This window comes from Anabrus simplex, chromosome 5 (assembly GCF_040414725.1).
Source record: "Anabrus simplex isolate iqAnaSimp1 chromosome 5, ASM4041472v1, whole genome shotgun sequence".
Lineage (NCBI taxonomy): Eukaryota > Metazoa > Arthropoda > Insecta > Orthoptera > Tettigoniidae > Anabrus > Anabrus simplex.
In genome coordinates this window covers 30755811-30780959 of record NC_090269.1, presented here as the reverse complement: position 1 = coordinate 30780959, position 25149 = coordinate 30755811, and the positions used below count along the sequence as shown (strand labels likewise).

Genomic DNA, 25149 nt, shown 5'->3' with positions numbered 1-25149 from the left:
TACCCCAATGAAGATTTTTCCTTATATTAACACCTAGGTACTTACAGTGATCCCCCTAAGGAACTTTCACCCCATCAACACAGTAATTAAAACTGAGAGGACTTGTCCTATTAGTGAAAATCACAACCTGACTTTTAACCCCTTTTTATCATCGTACCATTGCCTGCTGTCCATCTCGCTACACTGTTGAGGTCGTTTTGCAGTTGCTTACAATCTTGTAACTTATTTATTACTCTATACAGAATAACATCATCTGCAAAAATTCCTTATCTCTGATTCCAGTTCTTAACTCATATCATTATTATACCAGGTGGCTCACGGACGCCGTACTTTCTACTTATAAATGTCCCGCATGCATAAGTGATGTGTGGGGTGTCTACCAACTGATTTTAACAGGGGAACTACTGCCAGCGGGCAGGTTACGTCAGAATACGAAGAGATAAGAAACAGAGTCACACTCGCAGCATGTTACTCAGCGTTGCCGGTCGAATGCACCCCTTGCATTAGTAAACATTGTTTTCGACTGCATAGGTCTAGGCTGGTGTATGCTACAGCCGCACTATATTTGCTGTCTGCATATCGGCAGTAGCTAGTGTGATCAGCAGCGGTGAATAGACAGACATTATTTTAATCTGAACAATCTGGTTGGAATGCAAGAGAAGCTCCAAACGGACGTATGCCTTCTACATACATACTTCACCAAACAGTATTAGTTTTTGTTTCATACATGCAACCCTTCCATCGAGTGGAATGTCTACACGTGTATAAATAAATAAGTTATTAGATTTCATTTACTGCATTTTAAAAAAAATTTTTTTTTTTGCTAGGGGCTTCACGTCGCACTGACACAGATAGGTCTTATGGTGACGGTGGGATAGGAAAGGCCTAGGAGTTGGAAGGAAGCTGCTGTGGCCTTAATTAAGGTACAGCCCCAGCACTTGCCTGGTGTGAAAATGGGAAACCACGGACAACCATCTTCAGTGGTGTCGACAATGGGATTCGAAACCATTATCTCCCGAGTGCAAGCTCACAACTGCGCGCCCGTAACCCCACGCCAGATTGCCCTGTACAATTATATAGATGTACGGCATGATTATGCAATTAATAATCGTTTAGTATTTGAATACACACTAAGAAACTAACAGACAATAAAGAGACTGCCAGACTGACGAATGCGCGTGGCAAGCGGGGGAATTATAACTCAGTGGCCACGACCTCGGCAAAAATTTGTACCCCTACTACCCTTCCTCACAGCACATGCAACGTCCCCACTACTTGTCGTAGCGCTATACAGTAAAGGAAAGATTTAGCATGTAAGACAACAAGGCTTGTACAAATAGCTTGTTTTGAAATAATTCCTAGTTCCAGCTGGCTAAAATGAAATAAATGTCATATTTACTCTACAAAGTGCGGGTGGGAGCGACTGTCCCTCCTCACCCCACCCCCTAACCGCCGCTACTGTTTGTAGACACGCCAAAGATGCAGTAGTACTGGGCGAGTTGGCCGTGCGCGTAGAGACACGCGGCTGTGAGCTTGCATCCGGGAGATAGTAGGTTCAAATCCCACTATCGGCAGTCCTGAAGATAGTTTTCCGTGGTTTCCCATTTTCACATCAGGCAAACGCTGGGGCTGTACCTTAATTAACGCCACAGCCGCTTCCTTCCAACTCCTAGGCCTTTCCTATCCCATCGTCACCATAAGACCTATCTGTGTCGGTGCGACGTGAAGCCCCTAGCAAAAAAAAAAAAAAAAAAAAAAAAAAAGATGCAGTAAATGAAATCTAATAACTTATTTATTTATACACGTGTAGACATTCCACTCGATGGAAGGGTTGCATGTATGAAACAAAAACTAATACTGTTCGGTGAAGTACGTATGTAGAAGGCATATGTCCGTTTGGAGCTTCTGTTGCATTCCAACCAGATTGTTCAGATTAAAATAATGTCTGTGTATTCACCGCTGCTGATCGCACTAGCTACTGCCGATATGCAGACAGCAAATATAGTGCGGCTGTAGCATACACCAGCCTAGACCTATGCGGTTGAAAACGATGTTTACTAATGCAAGGGGTGCATTCGACCGGCAACGCTGAGTAACATGCTGCGAGTGTGACTCTGTTTCTTATCTCTTCGTATTCTGACGTAACCTGCCCGCTGGCAGTAGTTCCTCTGTTAAAATCAGTTGGTAGACACCCCACACATCACTTATGCATGCGGGACATTTATAAGTAGAAAGTACGGTGTCCGTGAGCCACCTGGTATATGTAAGATAACATATAAAGGTCCTGAAGGATAAAATGAATTGTATCAAGAACTGGAAATTTGTTAGTGAAATATTGGATACAGCGACCCTAACCTTGAACATTAACTCCCAAGATGTCATTAGTTTCATAACATATATGGACCGAATGACGACAATGTTGTAGAAGAGAAAGATAGATATGATAGGTTCTTCGATGAGTTGCAAAAGACAGTGGATGATGCCAGGGGCAGGATGATCATCTTTGCTGATTTCAATGATGATTTCAATGATAGAGTCAGAAACAACACTGAGGGAATGCAAGGCCTGCTGGGAAAATATGGAGAGCCACATGAAAATGGTAATGGAAGAAGACTTTTGAACTTGTGCACAAGAAATGACCTTGTACTCACAAATACTGTGTTCCTGCAGAAAGAAGCAACTGATACACAAGAGAAGTTCCCAGCTGAAATGAAAAATCCATCTTTGACTACATTTTGATGCAGAAGAACCAGTGGCGATATGCCGTAGATGCCAGAATGTACAGAGGCTTCAAAATTGGTAGTGACCATTATTTGATACTTATGTTGTTGCAGATTGTTGGCAGGATCCAGGATGCTGTTAACTGAAGGGAGCTGAGGGAAATAATACTGGTCCACAAATTGAGAGATCACGCCACTCAACAAGCCTATCAGGAAGCTGTCAAAGACCAGGTGGACTAAGTGGAGCTATGCCCTAGAAGGGGCACAACAGCTGGAAGAGACATAGTGCCTCTTCAAGGGGAGTATCCTTGAGGCAGCTACCAAGGTTTGTGATAAGACAAAAGGGAAGAAAGAACAGAGAAGGATGACTTGGTGGATGGACAATCTGAAGGGACTTGATGAAAGAGTTATGGAGGAAATACGTACTCACCAGGCACCCAAGAGACTATGATGCCTACAAAAACCAGATGATGGTAATGAAAAGCATATTAAAAGATGCAAAACAACTGCGAGATGTTTGGAACTACAACGCATAACAACCAGAAGTTCTTCTGTAGAGTGCTGACGATGCTGCAGACAGAGAAACAGTATCCCCACAAATTTATAAAAGACAAATACAGCAACATAGTACAAAACATGGGTGACATTACTTATATACAATGCTGGAAGGAACATTTCAAAGGTTCCTTGGAGGAAGCATGGGTGAACAAAAGGATGATGATACATAGGGAGAGGAAGATCATCCAGAGGAAGCTTGGGATGAACATAAAATCATAACTCTCGAGAAACTCAAACAAGCACTGTGCAAAACTGGGCAGATCTGCAGGCCACAACCAGATAGCACCTGAAATGTACATAATGTTTGTCTGTAAATGGTTTTCACAAACTAATTTTTATCTAGTATCTCTTTTAAAAATATTTTGGAAGCCTAGGAAATGTCTTGTATCTGGCTGTAAATCAATTTATGACTGCCTTTGAAGCTAAATATAGTACTGTATCTACATTTTTAATCCTTAAAGAAGAGACAAAAAAAAAAAAAAAAAAAGAAGGCAACTAATTGGGGTTAGTTATATAGGATTGTGTATATATTCGCTTTTTGTCATCCACACCATTGTTCAGACTAGGTCATGTGTGGTAAATTTTTGTAAGTACCCTATGTATAACAAAGCTTGGAGACCATTTCTGTTTACAGTAATATTGATGAAAATGCATTTGTGGACAGAATGTGACAGAAATTATAGTGTTAATGTATTCTAAGACTTAAGAGTAATAAATTACTCCTAACTGCATAAATGGAAGTGTGCAGAGTAGCAAGATAAAAGGAACTTCAGCTACTGAAATGTTTTAGTGAAGGAAGTTTCCAATGATCTAAAATTTTTAAAATGAAAAATCACATTTCTCTGGTTTAGATCCCAAGTAAAACTGGAGGTCACATGGCTGTGATTATGATAAACATAGAATGTGACTCAAACGCAGTGTCGAAAAAACAAAGAAAATCCAGTCAACGATCAAAACAGAAACAAGCCCATACAGTAATAGTGGGGGACTCGATGACAAGAAATGTTGGACCCGAAGTTGAAGAGGGTATTGTGTACTGCTATCCAGGCATACAAGTGGATCAACTTGCAGAACATGTGAGCAGTGATAGTATTAAAGAAAATCCTGACATCTTGATTGTTCATATTGGCACAAATAATCTTTACAATTTGTCAACACCCAGTGACATAATGGCCAAGACTGATAGACTTATTACTGCGATAAAAAGGAGGTTTCCAGCGGCAAAGCTTTGTCTCAGTGGCGTTTTATATTGGCACAATGTTGATTATCGCTATATAGATGCTGTAAACTCTACTCTTGACTGGTTATGCCGTAATCGAGATTTCCTTTTTGTCGATGCTAATAGTTGGCTTGGGGGCAGTGACTGAGGAAAAGATAAGCTGCACCTGAACAGATAAGGAATCTGTAAGTTTGGTAAACTTTTCAGTGGAATATCTAGAAGAATGCTTTCGGGAAACTAATTAAGAAAATGAGGGGGGGTTGCAAATCCTGATGGCCAAAACTTAAGTGATACAGTCACAGACTTATAGATTTAGAGTGGCAATGAGCAGCAGTATTCTGAAGCCGGAAGCGTGCGGCCGCTAACATCTTACGTCACTACACTACCCCGATGCATTAATATAAAATAGTAGCCAAAACGGGAATATTGGACTGGAGATAATTAAAATCATTAAAAGCACATCGAAGTAATAACAATAACATTTGATTAATTAGACCTATTAGGTCCTTTATTGTACTGTTAAAAAAGAAAGACGGGTATATCAATTTACCAATACTTAAAAATAATCAACCTGTTTTAGACCGATGTTTGGTCAAATCTGTTTCCATTGAACTCTCTTACAGGATGATTCACATGCATTTTCAGGTTTGTTTGATTGTTTGTTTGTCCAGTACTCATCCCGTTTCTTTATGGGTCGGGTATGAGGTGAGTTTTTATGACCGGATGCCCTTCCTGACATCAATCTCATCAGAGGAGTTTCTGAGATGAAACAAATGACATGATATATGATACTAGGAAAGGAGAAGGTGAAACCCTGTGCTGGCACATAGCCTACTCCTGTCGAATAGTACAAAGCGGCCTGCTCAAGGCTTAACGTCGCCATCCGACGGATGAACCACCATCAACAGTGTCATATGCCCTCACTCCATATGAGAGAGATTTGGAATTTAATCCAGGCTTTTGGCACGCAATCTAGTGATTAGAAATTGTATACCACCACCACCCCTACCCTGCCAGCAAACATTCTGATGGTGAAGTTTATTTTCAACCAACGGGGCTCGAACTGAATAACCACGGTGTCAGATGGTTTAGACTTCAATGCCTTAACGATCATGTCCACCAGGCGAGCTTTCCCACGTATTTTCAGGTACAGTGATGAAATTACACTAATAAGGCTATAAAAATGCCTGTCCTTTGAGTCAAGTGAGCTTTAACTTGAAAAAAATAAAGTTACATACAAGTGAGTTGTGACTTTATTAGGTATGTTCCCTTTCATGACTGAGCTTAAACCATTACATGCATTCTCTCTGAAATAATTCTCAGTAAGTTTGCACACATGAACATCTATCGTAGGGAATGTACAGATTACTTCTATTCTGGAAAGAAATTAATGGATAAGGATTTTCTAAAAATAATGTTTTATGTTCTTTATTTTACGTCCCACTAACTACTTTTATGGTTTTTGGAGATGCTGAGGTGCCGGAATTTTTCCCACAGGAGTTTTACATGTCAGTAAATCTGCCAACACGAGGGCTGACATATTTGAATACCGGTACCTTTAAATACCACTGGACTGAGCCAGGATTGAACCTGCCAATATGGGGTCAGAAGGCCAGCACTTCAACCGCCAGAGCCACTCAGCCCTGCTAAGGATTTTCTTTTTGTACAGCAGCTGCCCTACAAGTATCACATTGTAGAGAATTGACTACTGGTGTATTGAAACTCCTATTCCTTCCTTATATTTTCTTCGTGAATAGGAAAAACCACACCCAAACACTATGCGGATATTCATCATTCTGCCACAAAGTAGTTTTCCAAGAAATTAATGTGAAATGTGCAAAAAACAGGTGGTGGTGGTGGTGATTATTGTTTTAAGAGGAAGTACAACTAGGCAACCATCCTCTATATAACACTAATCAGAGGGAAAATTGGAAGGGGTCCGACACTTCGAAAAATGAAGATATCGGCCAAAGAAAGACAAGGGCCACGAAGGGCGTGAAAACGAAAGACTCCCTAGCCCTCGCAAACCTAATAGTGTCGGGGTCTGAAAAGAACAAGAGTTGACCAAGGGAGGTCGGATAGGATAGATGAAAGTGAGGAGCCTGGCACAAGTAAGTGGAAGCAATGCCAGGACTCAGCTGAGGGCCCCGTGGCCGCAAACCCACGCTCCAAAGTTCAGAGCCCCTGGGGCCCCATTTAGTCGCCTCTTACGACAGGCAGGGGGTACCGTGGGTGTTATTCTACCGCCCCCACCCACAGGGGGATGTGCAAAAAACAACCTAAAACAAAACTGCACGTAACACAGTAACATGCATGTTTACAGTGAATCTGTAGTGATGTAAGATGGCAGCGGCTGCAAGTTTCCAGCTTAACTAGCACCAATGTTATGAGTGGTGCTGCCAGTCTATTTACCATATGTCTGTGGATACAGTAAATGATTTATAAAGTATAACCTATATCAGGAATGAAATACAACATGTAGATATGGAATCAGTTCACAGAGGTCAGATACATAATCCTAAGAAAGCACCAGTGACATCAATAAAAAAAATTAGTTGGAACACTTTAGAGGATACTATCAAAATATAAATTAATGGACTTCAAAGCAAACTAACTGAGCTTAGAATTTCTTCATGTTTAGCTGACTATGACTTCATGATATTAACCGAAACAAAATTTAAATGATGAAATTAGTGATGAGGAACTCGGACCCAAGACATATTCAGTTTTCAGATGTGATAGGTCGTCTTTAAAGAGAATGAAGGCATCCCATGGGGGTGTAATGATCTGTATTAGCAAGAGGTTTAAACCTACTCTGATACCATGCATTAGCACAGTTGAACTGTTGTTTTTGTCCCTGACTTTTAATACCAGAAAATTAATCATTGGTGCAGGTCTCTTGTCCAAAAAGATTTCGATCATTGCATTGCTGTTGAAAAAATTATGTCAAATCTCGACAACCATTTATTGCTTATTATTTACTGTTGGTGACTACAGTCTACCACATCTTAACAGGATAGTAAATGAAGAAACATTTTCTGGCCTTGTGTCAGTAGGTAACCACATGGTGCAGTCCAGTTTAGTCATAGACACATTTTCTTATCTCTGTTTAAATCAGTTTAATGATATCCCAAATTTTCTGAATTATTTTCTTGATTTGGTTTTCAGTAACTCCAGTTCCATTGAATTAAAATCTAGTAATGAAAGTATTGTCACCCTCGATAGACACCACCCAGCATTAGAGATTTCTTTACCTATAAATGAGCTATACAATTCCTTACCTGCTGATAGTTTTTATTTTGACCTTTTAAATGGTGACTATAATAGACTAAATTATTACTTGTCACAGTTCAGCTGGAAGGTGATGTTTCAGAATGTATCAATTGATAATGCAGTAGTAACCTTCTATTCAGTACTACATTATGGCATGGAATTTTACATCCCTATACGGAATTTTAAGACTCTCAAATTCCCAAAGTGGTATAATCATAAACTGAAGTCACTGATTATTGAAAAGAAGAAAGCACACAAGTGGTATAAAATATCAGATCTCAATAGTGATTATCAGCATTTCTCAAAATTAATAAATGAATGCAAGTCTGAATCCAAATCTTGCTATACAAACTAGGTCTCCAACTGTGAACAAAGTATTAGTTCTAATCCACATAAATTCTGGCAATATCTAACTTCTAAAAGATCATGTAGTAATATTCCTTCAACAGTGCATCTAATGAAGTTACAGCAGATACTGGAGAAAACATTGTCAGTCTTTTTGTTGAACAATTTTCATCTGTTTATTCTTCTTATCAGAATAGTAATAGTATGGCAAATGATTATCCCTTTTCTGTCAAATCTGTCAGTTACCAACATTAGTAAGGCAGAAATTTACAACAAACTGATATCTCTGGAATTAAAGAAAACTGTTGGACCTGATGGTGTTTCAACTTACCTGCTCAAGTACTGCTCATTTATTTTATGTGAAGCACTTTTTTATCTGTTTAACTTACCATTAAACCAAGGTATTTTCCCAGAGGAATGGAAGAAAGGATTTGTTAGTCCAGTTTCCAAAAATGGTGATAAAACTGACATAAAACAACATAGACCAGTTACAATTTCTTCTGATATTTCCAAAAATTTTGACTCAATAATTCTTGGCAAGATCACAGCTCTCTTTAGAAATATCATCATTGATGAGTAACATGGCTTCTCTTCAGGACAGTCAACTTGCAGCAATCTTCTTTTATTCTATCAGTCCCTCTTGGATGCAATAGAGAACCACTCTCAGGTGGACTGTATTTATACAGAATTCTCAAAAGCTTTTGACACAGTTGACCATGATATCTTGCTGCAAAAAGTAACAGGTTATGGATTTAATGGGCCTCTCCTGGTTTGAATCGTATCTTAAAAATCATCTACAGATTGTTAAAATAAGGAATCATTTTTCTGCGCCTATTATTGTTACCAGTGCAGTTCCTCAAGGGTCTCACCTTGTGCCCTTACTTTTTACTCTGTGCATAAATGACATTAAAAATATACATAAGAATTCTGAATTGCTTTTTTTTGCTGACATTGCAAAAATGTTTATGCAAATTAATTGTCTACTTGATTGTTTAAAACTTCAAGAAGATTTACATCATCTGGAAAAGTACTGTATTCGAAATGGGTTGAAACTTAATCATAAAAAATGTAAAATAATATAGGTTTTTAAAAACAAGAAGAAAATATTTCAGTACAAATTTAGTAATAACAACATTCTATCTCCTGTTTCACAAGTTAATGACCTTGGTGTTTTATTCAGTTATAACCTATCATTTGATGAACATATTGAAAATATATGTAAGAAATCATGTACTGTACACCTTTATGGAACCCTTCTCATCTGACCTCTATCCATAGATTGGATTCAGTATAACATACATTTCTTCGTTTTTATTCATTTAGAGCAGGATTCCCATATGAAAATGTTGATTATACAGCCCTACAACAGTCCTTAAATCTGCATAGTCTGTCACAATGCCGTGAATTCCTGGAAACACTTTTCATTTTTAAATTGCTCCGCTCCTTGGTGAATTACCCACAGCTCCTTGAAAAAATTAACTTACATGTAGCAGACAGACGCACGAGGTTTAAGAATACATTGTCTACAAATTGGCATAGAACTAACTATGCATTCAATGGGCCAATTGTTTTTCTTCTTATACTCCACTAACTCTTTATTTTAGTGTGTTTTGTTTTGTTTATTTTTCCCTTTTGTGTGTAAAATGGTATTACCGTTAATAAAGTATTATTATTATACAAACAGGTGTAAAACTATAACGTAACATATGATGGATTTTCATTTTTTTCTTTCTTTTTCAGAATTTACGTGAATTGAGCATGCATCTGCTAAAGAATGGAAATAAGCAGACTCCAATGAATGTTCATGTTGTTGCCACTAGATATGTGGCTGCTCAGCTTGAATTATCCAAACAGTTGTGTTTGTTACTATGTCAATGTGCTGCTGTTGATCCTTACCATGAACAGGAAAGAGGCTTTGCTCTTGTGTAAGTTGATATATTAAATGTTTCACAATTTGTACCACACTTAAATTTATAATTATTTTCCTTTTTTCTGTTAAGTAAAGAAAGAACCTGTAACTGTACTAATGATATAACAGAAAGTCTGCAGAAATGGTGGGCATAGGGAGTGATACACAACTACACACATAAAGAAGCTTTATTTGGTGCCATATTATTTTATAACACATATTCAGTCAATCAATCAATCAATCAGTCAATCACTACTGATCTGCATTTAGGGCAGTCACCCAGGTGGCAGGTTCTCTATCTGTTGAAGACAGATTATCACTCTTCTTTTATTCCTAAGCCTTGTAGATTGTGTTGGGTGTTCATAAATGACTTATAAACACTTCACTGCCAAAAAACATACAAAACTATCGCATAGATCGCAGACGTGTGCAGATAATTCAGCCAGGCGCTTTCGGACACTAAGGACCAGAAGGCAAAGTGAAGAGGCGAGCGCTTTCAGGCGTTAAGGGCGGGACCTGCCGGGTAATTCCCAGACTGGATAGATGTTACTAATGATTTTGAGTGAATCTCTCCATTCACTGCTTGATTATCTCTCAGGATTTGTCACCCAACTGTATAGGCCAGTCAAAATCGACACCAAAAAAATGGCTAAATTCGCAAAACATTATGTATTTCTGATTTTTTATTATGTTGTTTGAATCTATTAGGGTTATGTATACCCAAGTTTGCAACTCTCAAAAAGTTGTGGAAAAAGTTTTACACACGAAAAACCGCAAAATTTTTGGACTTTTTTCAGATTCTGCTCTATATCTCCTAATCCATGCATTTTCGTTGAAAGCTACTCTATACGTTTTTTTAAGAACATTAAATGTTTGACACATTAAGCCCAACCGGAGCTCTGTAGGTCAATTGGTTACCGAATTACGGCACTTTGAAAATAGGCCAGTTTTCCAAAATTTGTAAATTTTAGTTTCAGACCTTCTTTGGACCGAAATTGCGTCGAAACCATTGATCCTACGAGTAGAAATTGCAGAATATACTGTAATTTGTAGGCAATTTAATTAGCTTTAAATTAAGCACAGCCTCGTAGTTCTCTCAAAATCTCAAAGAAACCCATATAAGGTAAAATCGCCTTTTTGCAGAAATGTACCTAACCACTTTTTTTGTTGCTTGAAGAGAGATTTGAACATGCAGAACGTATTTTGATCATATAGGAGGTATGTAAGTTGAATAATTGTACATGAAAGAAAAGGACAATGTCCAAAACTGTCCCGGTGCTGAATTGACTGGTGTGGAAGTACGATTAGGTGGCCTCCATCTATTGATATCATATATGGGAACAATTGGCAATATCATGGCGGGGAGCAGCCTCAAACAGCTCCTTGCCACGATATCTGCTCAAAACAATGTCGAAAAAGTGATAAATGGGCACTCTGCAAGACCGGATGGACCCAACAGAATATCAATTGTTCACGAAAGGATGCTTCACCATCCGCAGATCTGACAAATTTTGGTCAGGTCTGTGGACTGACTTGACAATTGAACAGGTATTGATGCGTTCAGTGAAGAGCCAGGGTGGCCCAAGCCATGGCAGAGGTATCTCTACAAGTGTGCTCTCTTGTTGGACGGGCGGGATGGTATATATGCTGAATATATGTGAAGAGGTAGAAAGTGATTGGGATATTTTCTCCACAACAAGTAAACAGCGTGTCGATATGCGACCTACACAAATTGCACAAGATACCTCTGACGTGAAAAAACTGAAAGCGTGGTTCAGTAACCATCCACTGTTCCTATCAATAGGTAAACTCGTATCCATTAGCAGTGGCACTGTAGGTGGCCCCCACATAAATTAGAAGAAGTACTGAAAGGGGTGAAACGAATTATTGGAAAAGGTTTTGGAAATGTTACCATCTCTAGGAAAGAAAAAGTCCTCTCTTTGGCAACGCCTACAACCTCTATCAAGATCCACAAGAAGAGAGTCGATGTCGAGCCACTCACCATCTTCCAGCGCATGTGTATCATGAAACAGTCAGACCTACAGTTGAAGGCCCATACAAGCTTGCTTCATATCCAATGGCCCTATTTTCTGTCGAAGGGATGCGTAAAGGCACAAAATCAGCTTTTTACGCTGCCTTCACTCAAGCCACATAGCCACATAAGCAACATATTTAACCACTTTGGGAGAAATTTGTGGGTAGTCTTCTATGGGTATCCAGACGATGGTGCGCAAAAGAGCACCAAATTTGCAGAGCAATCACGATGGTATTCTGCAGCATCAGCGGAAACTGTGTTTGACGCATCAACCATCATCACAGTCCCCCAAGAGAACATGCTCTCGAATGACAAAAACAAGGTTCGTCTCATTGAGCATCTCTGTTCTGCTTTTGCTCTCGAGGTAATTGAGAAAAAAATATCAAAAGAATACGCAGACCGCGATATCGTCGTGACTGCTATGCAAAAAAAGTACCTCCAGTGACCACGTCATCATCTTTGGAGAGGATGTGGATTTGCTCATGCTCCTCTGCGGTCTAGGATCCACTAAAACAAACGTATATGACAGACACCCTCAACGATGTACGCTTCCGTACTTTTGTGAAGACAGCAGCCAACGCCAAAGCAAATCTGACCCGTTTGCCCCAACCACAGGGGCTGCGTCGTATCACCACTACCACACATACCACCAGGTGCAAAAGTGGTTGGGGGTGGAGAAAGAGGCCACCAACTGGGCTTGGGAACTGACCTCAGCTGGACTCATCTCCATTACCAGTCGCCAAGCTCCTGCCCCCGCAGAGCTCCTGAAACTCCTCCCTTGCAAATGCAAGAAGGGTGTGCAGAGGTGGCTCCACTTGCCTGAAAGCAAGGCTCAGATTTTCTGTGATGTGTGCTACCTGCTCTGGGGAAACGTGCCAGAACTCTGCCCTTATCATCATTGAAGAGAACGACAATGACGAGCCTCAAGACAACCCTGACAATTCACCAATACTGGAGTACCTACCTATAGGGGTCAAAAAACTACGTATTGAAGAGAACAACGAAAGTGACGGCCCAAGGCTATCAAAAACAAGGCGACGAGTTTGACTATGTGCCTAATTTGATTGATTGATTGATTGACTGATTGATTGATTGATTGATTGATTGATTGATTGATTGATTGATTGATTGATTGATTGATTGATTGATTGATTGATTGATTGATTGATTGATTGATTGATTGATTGATTGATTGATTGATTGATTGATTGATTGTGTTTATATTAAAATACATTTCACTGTTTTTAAATGATTACATGCCTTCTTTTTCTTTACCAAACTAAAAAAGAAAAGACAGGAAAGGTTGTGGAACATTTCTGGGAAAATCCTATTTTTCATTTTATGGGGATTTTTGAGATTTTGAGTGAACTAGGAGGCTTACGGACCCCACTCTGAGTTTAATTTGAAGCTAATTAAATTGCCTACAAATTATATTCTGCACATTCTACTCATAGGATCAATGCTTTTGACGCAATTTCGGCCCAAAGAAAGTCTAAAACTAAAATTTTCAATTTTTGGAAAAACTGGCCTATTTTCAATGTGCCGTAATTCGGTAACCAATTGACCCACAGAGCTCCAGTTGGACTTAATTTGTCACAAAATTAATGCTCTTAAGAAACATATAGGGCAGCTTTCGATGAAAAATGCATGAATTAGGAGATATAGTGCAGAATCTGAAACAAGTCCAAAAATTTCATGGTTTTTCGTGTGTAAGAATCTTTCCACAACTTTTTGAGAGTTGCAAACTTGGGTATACATGGTCCTAATGGGTCCAAACAACATACAAAAAATCAGAGATACATCATGTTTTGTTAAATGTTTGTCGATTTTGACCGGCCTAGTATGTTTCTTGAATAAGATAACTCTTTTGCCTTATGAAGTAATTGTAATATTTCTTTCTTTGTGCTCTTTATTAGTACACCAGCCTCCAAGATAAATTTTTCTGGTAGTCTTTGCAATTATGTTGCCTGAAGAGGATAAATAAGAGCTAAATTACACTAATATACCTAATAGTTTCATCAGATCTTCCATATTCTTTCAGGCGTAGGTCTTGTCTCAATTGATGGGCACTTACAAGTTCTGAATTGGACTGTTTGCTAACAGTTCTAACTGTAGGGTCAATTATAAAACCATGATTTGAGCTGGTTAGAATGGCTATCATATCTATACGGATGCAGGATCCATTGAGCGCAAGTCCATGTGCTTCCTTATGTACTTTATATTGATGTTGAATGTGTGGACTACATAATGCTAATTAAGGCTGAAAATGACATGACATACATTTGTGTTTGCAGCGGTATGCTTCCAGATAGCTCTGAAGAGTCCAAGCCCTTTGTATTTTTTTTGGAGATTACAATAACCTGTCTGTGGTATCTGTTGGTAGTTGTAATATTTCTTTCTTTGTGCTCCTTATTAGAACACCAGCCTCCAAGATAAATTTTTCTGGTAGTCTTTGCAATGATGTTGCCTGAAGAGGATAAATAAGAGCTGGACAGATAAACACGAATAATACAGTAAATTTCCGATATGGCTGCAGCAAGGGAGAGGATGTTAGTAAGGTTACTTTCTTGTTAAGCTTTGCCAGTGTTGACTTGAGGTCGAAAACAGTTGCATTGTGATACTTTACACTAATATACCTAATAGTTTCATCAGATCTTATCGATGTTATAAATGTAGCTGATTGACTTGAATTTTAAAGAAACGTATGGATTGAACAATGATCTCCTTCTTTTTCCTGGCCTTTTTTCCAATTTCTTGAGGTTGACACTTCTTGTGGATTTGTTCCAGTTTTACAACTGGATGCCCTTCTTAATGCCAACCCTATGTGAAGGGATGTGTTCACTATAACTTGTTTCTGTGGTTGTTGGTAGTGTGAACATGTGTCTTAAGATGATCACAAACACCCAGCCCTCGAGCGAGAGAAATTAACGATATGCAGTTAAAAATCTACAGCTTGGCTACTAATGAAAACCAGAGACCTCCGAACCAAAGACTGTTCAGCCAAGAAGTTGGATGGACTGAACATTGACATTAAGTATTATTTAGTCCGAGATGTCTAGTGATACATTTTACAGTTACCCTTCCAGTCAGAGATGAAGATTCACTCTTACGATCCATACCTGCATTTTCACTCATCAGCTGTTCAAATTCTTTATTCAAATACTGTAAATAATCATCGTTGTCAATGCTATGTATAAATGCTGTGCTCACAACCAGATTTAAATCTCTGAACATACAAAACTTACATTTTGGTCTCTAGAGATAAAACTGCCACATTCACACACACATTAAGCAGATATTAACCCAAATAACAGGATCAAAATGAGTTGTAACATTTAATAAAGATAATTAGACTTTATTTAACTGGTATTGAATAGCTGGACCTTCCTTTCCCCCCTTTGTTAGTAATCGTTCGTCAGTATGGACCACAATTAAATTTATTATTTGTGAATTGTACAGGTGCATTAAGGAAAACTGTAGTGTTAATATATTAATATACGACCTACCCACAGGTCCACTGGTATCCCAACTGGATCCTTTCCAATATTTAAATTATCCCACTGGGACCCTTTTCTCCTTTTGTGTTTGTCCTGTGTTTGTAATCTTTTACCACCTGTATTTATTTTTAGCTTATGTGTCTTCCCTTTTCCTGTATTTATCCATCTTTCTTCTTATCCTACACTAACTGCATCAAGTTTGAAGATCTGTCAAGTTGGCAACAATGCATCTTCACTTAGGTTTGCAAGATACTTTAGTAAAATATGAATTCCTCCATTGTTGTACATATGTTCTACTTCTGCTACTTTGAATCAGAAATTATGTCTAGTATTCATGCTGAACTATTTGAAAGTAAAATTTTTATTATTATGCATGTTATTTCTCAAAAACATTGCTGTATATTTATGAACTCATAGTTATGCATTGTATTAATGTAGAAGGCATATTGTCGATGTTAAATATGTAATAGTCACATAATATAAGTACAAAGGTTTACCAGTCAGTATTTATGATAGGATTTATTTGGTAACCCATGTATTCTTTTTCAAGTCCAAATGGATCTACAATCAGAAAAGTTTGAAACCCGCTAGGCTAAACCATGTACCACAAAGAAGCTATATAAATAACCATTTTCTTTGAAATCGCTATTGTATTATGTTGAGTTTGTAAGGCATCAAACTACTTTCTATCAGATCCTTTCAGACTGCTAAGATATTTTCCATTCTCTATCTGTGTCTTTGTAGTGATCAGCTGGATGGAGGGCGACGGCATGTGCTATTTGCTTTGTTGGAACGCTACTACTTCGCAGTAGAATCGTTAGCCTTCCCATTGCCGCAAGGGTTCACTTCTTTCTTCACTTACCTGGGCTATCGAACTCTGTCCTCCTCCATGTTTGTGCAATATCTTCAACATAATGTGTTTGAACTGCAAGTAGATGTTATGAAGATAATTATGGCAGGTAATTTGGTGGCTTGAATGGAGTGGTTTATCATAGCACTGCATGTTAAGTAATGAATCTAGAATCTATTGGACTGTTGAGGCCTGAAATATCAAAAATATCTTAAGTGGGTAAAATTTAAAGCTCTATTATCATGTATACTCCTTTTTATCCAGAGTTGGAGTCTGACAGTTAAGTGGCAAACTGCCGAACTACAGAAAATAAAGAAACATCACCAAACAATGTTGCCAAGAATAGGCAGTGCCACGCCCCTCTCATGGACTCTCTTTGTTTTGAAAGTCATGATTCATTCTCTAAAGATTCATATATTTTCATAATACACTATTCACACTAAATCCATTGGTGAAAAATACACATGATTCTGTCCTATCTTAAACTAACCTAACCTAAAAGTAACCTTCAACTAATGACTATGAACAAACTGATACAGTAGAACCTCGATAATTCAAAATCGGTTAATTCAAAATCCCACCTAATTCGAAGAAGCTCTCGTTCCCGGAAGTATGAGATATGGTTTTGCATGTTATTTAAATTGTTTAATTCAAAATAATTCAAAATTCAGATTTTCAATTCGAAACTGCCTTTAGATTTTAAAACAATAATATGTTACAGAGTAATTTAAATTCAAAATTTATCCGCATCATGATAAAACGCATGTTCCGGACGTGGAGGGGTAGCTTTCCGCACTTACACTCACTTCGGTGGGTCTACAGTGTGCTTCATAATTGCTAAGTTGAATGTAATTGGAATTCTTTTGTATCAACCTTTTAAGGAACGCCGTAAAATCACGCAGCAGGCAGTGTGCAGAGAGACAGAATCCGCTAACACTGGCGATGCCGACAGTTGACGAAAAAGCGTGGCTCACATAATCAATTCGTAGACACCGAGCTATATTGTCATTGCTGATGAAATTGCAGTGCTTTCTTTTAATGACGAGCCCAAATGGTCTTATGGTTTTAAAGGAGAAAGTGCCAGCCGGAGAATTATACAAGGGCGGGGGTCATTGTAATGTGTTGCAAAGTTGCAATGCACATGGAAGCGAGAAACTTTATCCCCTTGTCAGAGGAAAGTTCGGTGAGCCAGAATGTTTTGAGGGCTTCGGGCACTTTTCATGGAAGTACAGTGCATCTAAAAGTGCAAACAGTACTGTAATCCAAACAATAATGCATTTGCACAGGGGAACCAGCATAATTTATCCTCGTCTTTGAATTGTGTGATTTCTTTTTCTTTCATTACGTGAGGTTATGTTTGTCAGTGATTTATCCAAGTGCATTATTTGAACATTGTAAATGCACCTTGTTGGATACATTTCGGAAATAATTTTTTTCCATGGCATTTGAAAGGTTTAAACTGTGAATCGAGCTGATTGCATGCATTAATAGGTCTTAGAATACTTTGCGATGTGCCATGTGTTTACATATCTGAAGTATGAGAGAAATGCCATAACGGGAAATAGTACAAGAATAGAGGCATAGGAAAGTTCGATTAGCCACGATGTTTTAAGGGCATCGGGTACTTTCTGTGTAAGTACAAGGCATCTAAAATGCATACAGTGCAGTAATCCAATGAATAAAGTACTTGCACATGGGAGCCAGCATAGATTTCTCCTCGTCTTTGAATCGTGCTTCTTTTTCTTTCTTTCGTTGCGTGAGGTTATGTTGGTCAGTGGGTTATCTCAGTGTATTATTTGAGTACTGTAAATGCACCTTCTTGGATACATTTTGGAAGGTTTAAACTGTGAATCAAGGTTAACTGTATGCAGTAACAGGCCTTAGAATATTTTGTAACGCGGCAAGGGTTGGCACTTCTGAATTGCGAATTGGCGGTTAATTCAAAATCACGTAATTTGAAGTCCGAATTTTTAGTCCCAACAACTTCGAATTAATGAGGTTTTAAAGCTAATTATAAATAGTAAAAAGAGTACTTGCACATCATCATCATTTCCCTTTATCCAGCTGTAGCCGGGTAGGGGCAAATATGGTTCCCCTCCACTCCTCCTCCAACACTGTCTCCCAATCCAGGTTTCTTTCTATAATACTGCGTTGGATTGTATCCTTCCACCTCAATCGTGGTCGTCATCGGCCTCTCCTTCTTTGCATTTGCATTTCCATCACCCATATGTGGAACGAAATAAAACCACTCTGACAATACAAATACTGTACGCACACACAATGATAATATAACACAAAACAATGGTACTGTTACCGTGTTTTCGTGGAGCAAAAAGAGGTGAAAGAAGGTGCCGGGTGGAATGGGTCTATCTACTATATCAAAGATTAACTTAAAATTTTTAAAATGAAGGTTATATTTCTTTTCAAATCGCAAACTTAACAACAAGCTTCTTCACTAGGTGAAGAAAAGAAAGGTCAGGTACAATAACAATCTTGATACAAGAATTGGAAAACCTAAAGAATAGGGAATTTAACAGTTTCAGGCTTTAAGCCCCCAAATTTCCAACTCTACAATATCTCCAATTAGCATTTACATAGACAAGGAGAGAAATCTCCCAAAACAGAGCACCTTGCTCCAACTGATACGAATTTTACAGCCCCCCAGAGGCACCACTCAATGTTACAGAAAATTTAGCAATTTCAGAAAAGAGCTTACATGCTCTCCAAATTTCACCAAGGAGACTGCGCTCCCAATTTCTTACAGCCTACTCAAGGCAACATTACACAAAATCTAATACTTTCCGGCCTTTCTAGGCCCAGCCTAACATTTACAATTGGTACACAGGGATATCTATTACCCAAACTACTGGGCCTTCGTGGAAAGAAGAACAGGTTAAATTAGTGGCCCAAACACAAAATGTATGAAGGCGTACACTTGCGCTCCTAGAAAATTAAGTGTAAAACCCTAATTGGGCTCGCGGCCCGGTGATACAGAGGCTAATCCCAAACTACTGAGGGGACTAGAATGAACAAGTTACTTGGAAATTTACACGAGAAAAACAGTTACAAAATCGTAGTCACCTCAAGATAAACTGAAGGGGAACTCGAGAGGGTAAAGCACTCTCTATCTCCTTACAATAAAGTCTTTATGAAATTTTTACATTAGCCGAAAGAAGGTTTACATTTTATAAAACAGGAGGTTACACAGTTAGAAATTAGTACCTTCTCCTCCTGTAAGTCTGCGGAGGTAGTTACAGAGAGATATGACTGCTGGCCATTACCTTGGCTGTTGAACTGCCTGGCGAAGGCATTGTCATTGTCCCTTGGTGTCCCTTCCTCTCGAATTCTGTTTTGTACCTGTATCGGGAGGTGTCTTAACACACACACTCTTAGAAAGACAAGGTAGCCAGAAAAGCCTCAGCTTATATACCCAAGGGGACGGTTCGAGAGGGCTCTGGATTAAATCCGGACACGCCCTCTCATTTTTATTGGCCAAATTCAAAAGGTACAAGAAACCTATTATTGGCTGAAAAATAATTACAGAAAATTCATGATTGGCCAGATTCAAAAACTGGCAGAATGAGAAAGAAGTGTTGCAAACCTTGAAATAACAAAATAAATGAAAATTTAGTTGAGAAAACATAATAACAAGAAACTTCTTTAAATCAGTAATTCCTTTACCTTGCACCAGAGTGCATTACCTCAGTTTTTTGTAATGACATCTATGGAGAAAAGTTCAAACTTCTTGACGTAAACCAAAACAAACCAAATAAATCCAGTCAGTTTAGGTAACTTCAAAATAAAACATTACTCAATCATACACTGGTGATATCTTCTGGTCAATATCCCAACTTCCTGCCGTAGCTGTTTCACGTTTTGTTAGAGAGATAGCTTTCCTTAAGGCGCTTCTTTTAAAATTACAGGGTTGAGGTGTACCTCCCGGTACAGGTACAAAACAAAATTCGAAATGAAGGGACACCGAGGGACAATGACAAATAAACTCTTGGTTTAGCACCATAAACATGTCAATGTTACCCTTGTTATCATGACAATAACACAGCATTTTCCACAACACCAGCACCATGGGCAACACATGAGTGGCCTAGTAAATGGTCCTGAGAGTCGGGATAATGTTTCTACGGAATGGGAAGTGGGCAGCTTGGACATATTTTGAGTCATGGCCTTCCTTATGTTCAGGCGGCTAAGGCTATACAATCCACCGGTGGTCCCTAACACGTTAGAGGTGAGATCCTCACTTGGACTATGTGTAAGTAGAGTAGCTGCCTGCTTCATGAATTTTCCGAGTTCAGAACATTTTAAGCAAATCTCGGACCTGTGGGAGTAACGGAATCTCACCCCCATCTGACAAGGCAGGGACTCCTTGAAAACAACTTGGCGAACAAAATGGAATTCGATGGGGAGCTGTCAATATTAATGGGGCTTATGGAAGAAAGAAAGAGACAGCAAAGAGGATGCATCTGGATGTGCTAGGAGTAAATGATATTCGAGTAAGAGGAGATAAAGAGGAAGAGCTAGGAGATTATAAAATGTACTTGATGGGTGTTAAAAAGGAAAGGGCAGTGGCTGGGGTAGGGCTGTTCATCAAGAATACTATTGCACGCAACATAGTTTCTGTTAGGCATACAAACGAGTGAATTATGTTAATAGATTAGGCAGTTGGAGGAATTAGGACAAGAATTGTCTCACTGTATTCACCATGTGAGGGTGCAGATGAGGATGAAATTGACAAGTTTTATGAAGTATTGAGTGACATCGAAGTCACGGTTAACAGCAAAGATAGGATAGTGCTGATGGGCGATTTCAATGCGAAAGTTGGAATTAGAACTGAAGGATACGAAAGGGTGATTGGTAAATGTGGGGAAGGTATGGAAGCTAATGGGAATGGGAAGCATTTGCTGGACTTCTGTGCTAGTATGGGTTTAGCATAAGCATAAGGCTATTCACCGCTACCCATGGGAGGCTAGGGGTACCAAATCCATAATAGACTATATCTTAACCGACTTCGAATTCAGGAAATCTGTTAGGAATATACCGGTTTTGGGGGGATTTTTTTGATCTGTAGTGTACTAAGTATCTCTAGGCCTAGGATAGAAAAAGTGAAATCTGTCTGTAAACGAATAAGGATAGAAAACCTCCAGGACGAGGAAGTTAGGCAGAAGTTCATGGATATAATTAGTAGGAAGTTCCGAACAGTGGTCAGTAAGCAGGTTCAGGCTGTAGAAAGAGAATGGGTGGCATACAGGGATGCTGTAGTAGCAACAGCAAGAGAATGCCTAGGAACAACTGTGTGTAAAGATGGGAAAAAGCAAACATCTTGGTGGAATGATGAAGTGAGAGCAGCTTGTAAACATAAAAGGAAGGCTTATCAGAAATGGCTCCAAACAAGGGCTGATGCAAACAGGGAATTGTACATAGATAAAAGTAACAAAGCAAAACAAATAGTTGCTGAATCCAAAAAGAAGTCATGGAAAGATTTTGGCAAAGGCTAGGTCAAGCAGCAGGGAAACCTTTCTGGACCGTAATAAAGAATCTTAGGAAGGAAGGGAGAAAGGAAATGAACAGTGTTTGAAGTAATTCAGGTGAACTAATAATAGATCACAGGGAATCACTGGAGAGGTGGAGGGAATATTTGAACATCTTCTCAACATAAAAGGAAATCTTCCTAGTGGGGTTGCGAACAGCCAAATCATGGGAAGGACAAAGATGATGTTGGTGAAATAACGCTTGAGGAAATGGAAAGGACGGTAAATAAACTCCATCGTCATAAAGCAGCAGGAATAGATGGAATTAGACCTGAAATGGTGAAGTATAGTGGGAAGGCAGGGATGAAATGGCCTCTTAGAGTAGTAAGATTAGCATGGATTAGCAAAAACTATCGAGGTATCTCATTGATTAGTATACCAGGCAAAGTATTCACTGGCATCTTGGAAGGGAGGGTGCGATCAGTCGTTGAGAGGAAGTTGGATGAAAACCAGTGTGGTTTCAGACCACAGAGAGGCTGTCAGGATCAGATTTTCAGTATGCGTCAGGTAATTGAAAAATGCTACGAGAGGAATAGACAGTTGTGTTTATGTTTCGTTGATCTAGAGAAAGCATATGACAAGGTAGCAAGGGAAAAGTTGTTCACTATACTGGGGGACTATTGGATTAAGGGTAGATTATTAAAATCTTTCAAAGGCATTTATGTTGACAATTGGGCTTCAGTGAGAATTGATGGTAGAATGAGTTCTTGGTTCAGGGTACTTATATGGGTTAGACAAAGCTGTAATCTTTCACCTTTGTTGTTTGCAGTTTACATGAATCATCTGCTGAAAGGTATAATGTGGCAGGAAGGGATTCGGTTAGGTGGAAATGTAGTAAGCAGTCTGGCCTATGCTGATGACTTGGTCTTAATTGGCACATTGTGCCGAAAACCTGCAGTCTAATATCTTGGAACTTGTAAATAGGTGCAATGAGTATGGTATGAAAATTAGCCTTTCAAAGACTAAATTGATGTCAGTAGGTAAGAAATCCAAGAGAATAGAATGTCAGATTGGTGATACAAAGCTGCAACAGGTAAATAATTTTAAGTATTTAGGATGTGTGTTCTCCCAGGATGGTAATATAGTAAGTGAGATTGAGTCAAGGTGCAGTAAAGCTAATGCAGTGAGCTCGCAGTTGCGATCAACAGTATTCTGTAAGAAGGAAGTCAGTTCCCAGACCAAATTATCTTTACATCGGTCTGTTTTGAGACCAGCTTTGCTTTACAGGAGTGGAAGATGGGTGGACTCAGGATATCTTATCCATAAGTTAGAAGTAACAGACATCAAAGTAGCGAGAATGATTAAACAGGTGGGAACAATGGCAGGAGGGTAGTCGGAATGAGGAGATAAAGGCTATGTTAATATTAACTCAATGGATGAAGCTGTACACATAACCTGGCTTCAGTGGTGGGGTCATGTGAGGCGAATGGGGAAGGATAGGTTACCTAGGAGAATAATGGACTCAGTTATGGAGTGTAAGAGAAGTAGAGGGAGACCAAGACGACGATGGTTAGACTCAGTTTCTAACGATTTAAAGATAAATGAGGCCACAGCACTAGTTGCAAGGCTTGCAAACTGAACGCTGAATGGCATAACGGTCTATAATGATGATGTATGTATGTATTTATTATTATTATTATTATTATTATTATTATTATTATTATTATTATTATTATTATTATTATTATTATTATTATTATTATTATTATATAAAAAGTTCACCTTATTATATTGTCACTATATACAAAAGTGTGTTGTCCCCCTCGTTATTCAATATCATGCATGTGATTTAGCCCTTAGTCCTGTTTCCTGATACAGGGTCAGCGATGGGGTGAGATGGATAAAATGTTAAGCAATGTGCATAGAACAGCTAAAAGCTATGTTGTTGATTGAAATTTGGAGAGAAAATGAAGAGGAAGTGCAAATCCAAGTAACTAGATGATTTTGTAATGAAGACTGTTTATCTGTTAGGTCTTCGAGCCAGAGGCTCCTCAGATAGCTTCACCAAAGATTATATGTTTAGGGAAAGCACAAAAACCAGTGGCATGATGCATACTAGGTATGATGATGAGGAATGAAGTTGTTTGCCATTGCCATCCTCACTGGGTTAGAGAGTGCTATTGCAGCATGACTGGCCCTGTGAGTAGCATCTTTCATAACATCCAGATGCACTAGTCATTCTCCAAATGTCACTATTTAGCACCCCCATACCTCAGTAGCTTCCATATTGTCAAAGCCCTAAGACTGAGACTTCGGTGGAAGATTAGTGTTGTAAAAAAGAAAACAATTATGACAAGAAGAAAAAGAATGGGTACAGGAGAGATGACAATAAGAAATGACCCTATAGAAATAGTGAACAGTTTTATATATCTTGGCAGCGTGATATTACACAATGGAAATATGGAAAATGAGCAAGCAACAAGAGTCTACCAGTGTGTTAGAGACATTATACCAAACAAAGGTGTACCAGTAATATTTTGTATTATTTCATACCAATATTGATGTATACTTCAGCAGCCTGGACCTTGACTAACCGACACAAGAACAGGATTCAAGCAGTTGAAATTAACTTCCTGAGGAGCATGTAGGAGAATACCTGATGAGATAGTATGCAAATAACTAAATGAATGAATGAATAAATTAATAAATAAATCAATAATTAAATACTGCTGTTGTTGATAGTTATCTCCAGAAAGAAAAAAGTTGTTTGATACCACAAGTCAAGAAAATTGACATTTATATTAGTATTATTTTTAAAGTGCAGCTCAGTAAGGAGTTGAGTTACAAGTCTGTTCTTGCTAAAAATACACCACTGTACTTGGACTCTGTTGATGAAGAAGATGAACACTATATTTTCAACTTAAGAAAAAAAAAAAGATAAGAAAGAAATCTAGATATTATTACTTGTGTGCATTTGAAGACATTAGAACCAGATATTGCACATACTTAATGTCTACAATTGAAGGGCTCACCCAAAAAATGTTGATAGTCCATTTCAGTAATTTCATAGGAGAGGCAAAAAAACTAGATAATTCACCCAAAGTCACATATTTGGATGTTTTATTGAATCATTTACAGTACAATTACTGGTGAACAAAAATGTTAGTAGTGCGCCACTCAATTATATTTCAAGTATTATGCACTACAGTGTGTGTCCAAAACAGCAAAAATGTTAGTAGTGCGCCACTCAATTATATTTC

The 25149-nt window shown here is 38.5% G+C and overlaps 1 protein-coding gene across 1 annotated transcript in view; it reads left to right on the top strand.

Annotated features, from left to right (window-relative positions):
* pigeon (protein) overlaps window positions 1–25149 on the top strand; it is a 251647-nt gene that overhangs the window by 194607 nt on the left and 31891 nt on the right. The window contains exons 13-14 of the mRNA XM_067146828.2: window positions 9856–10040; window positions 16301–16515. Of these exons, the coding sequence (XP_067002929.2) occupies window positions 9856–10040; window positions 16301–16515 (400 nt within the window). The remainder of the gene's footprint in view (window positions 1–9855; window positions 10041–16300; window positions 16516–25149) is intronic.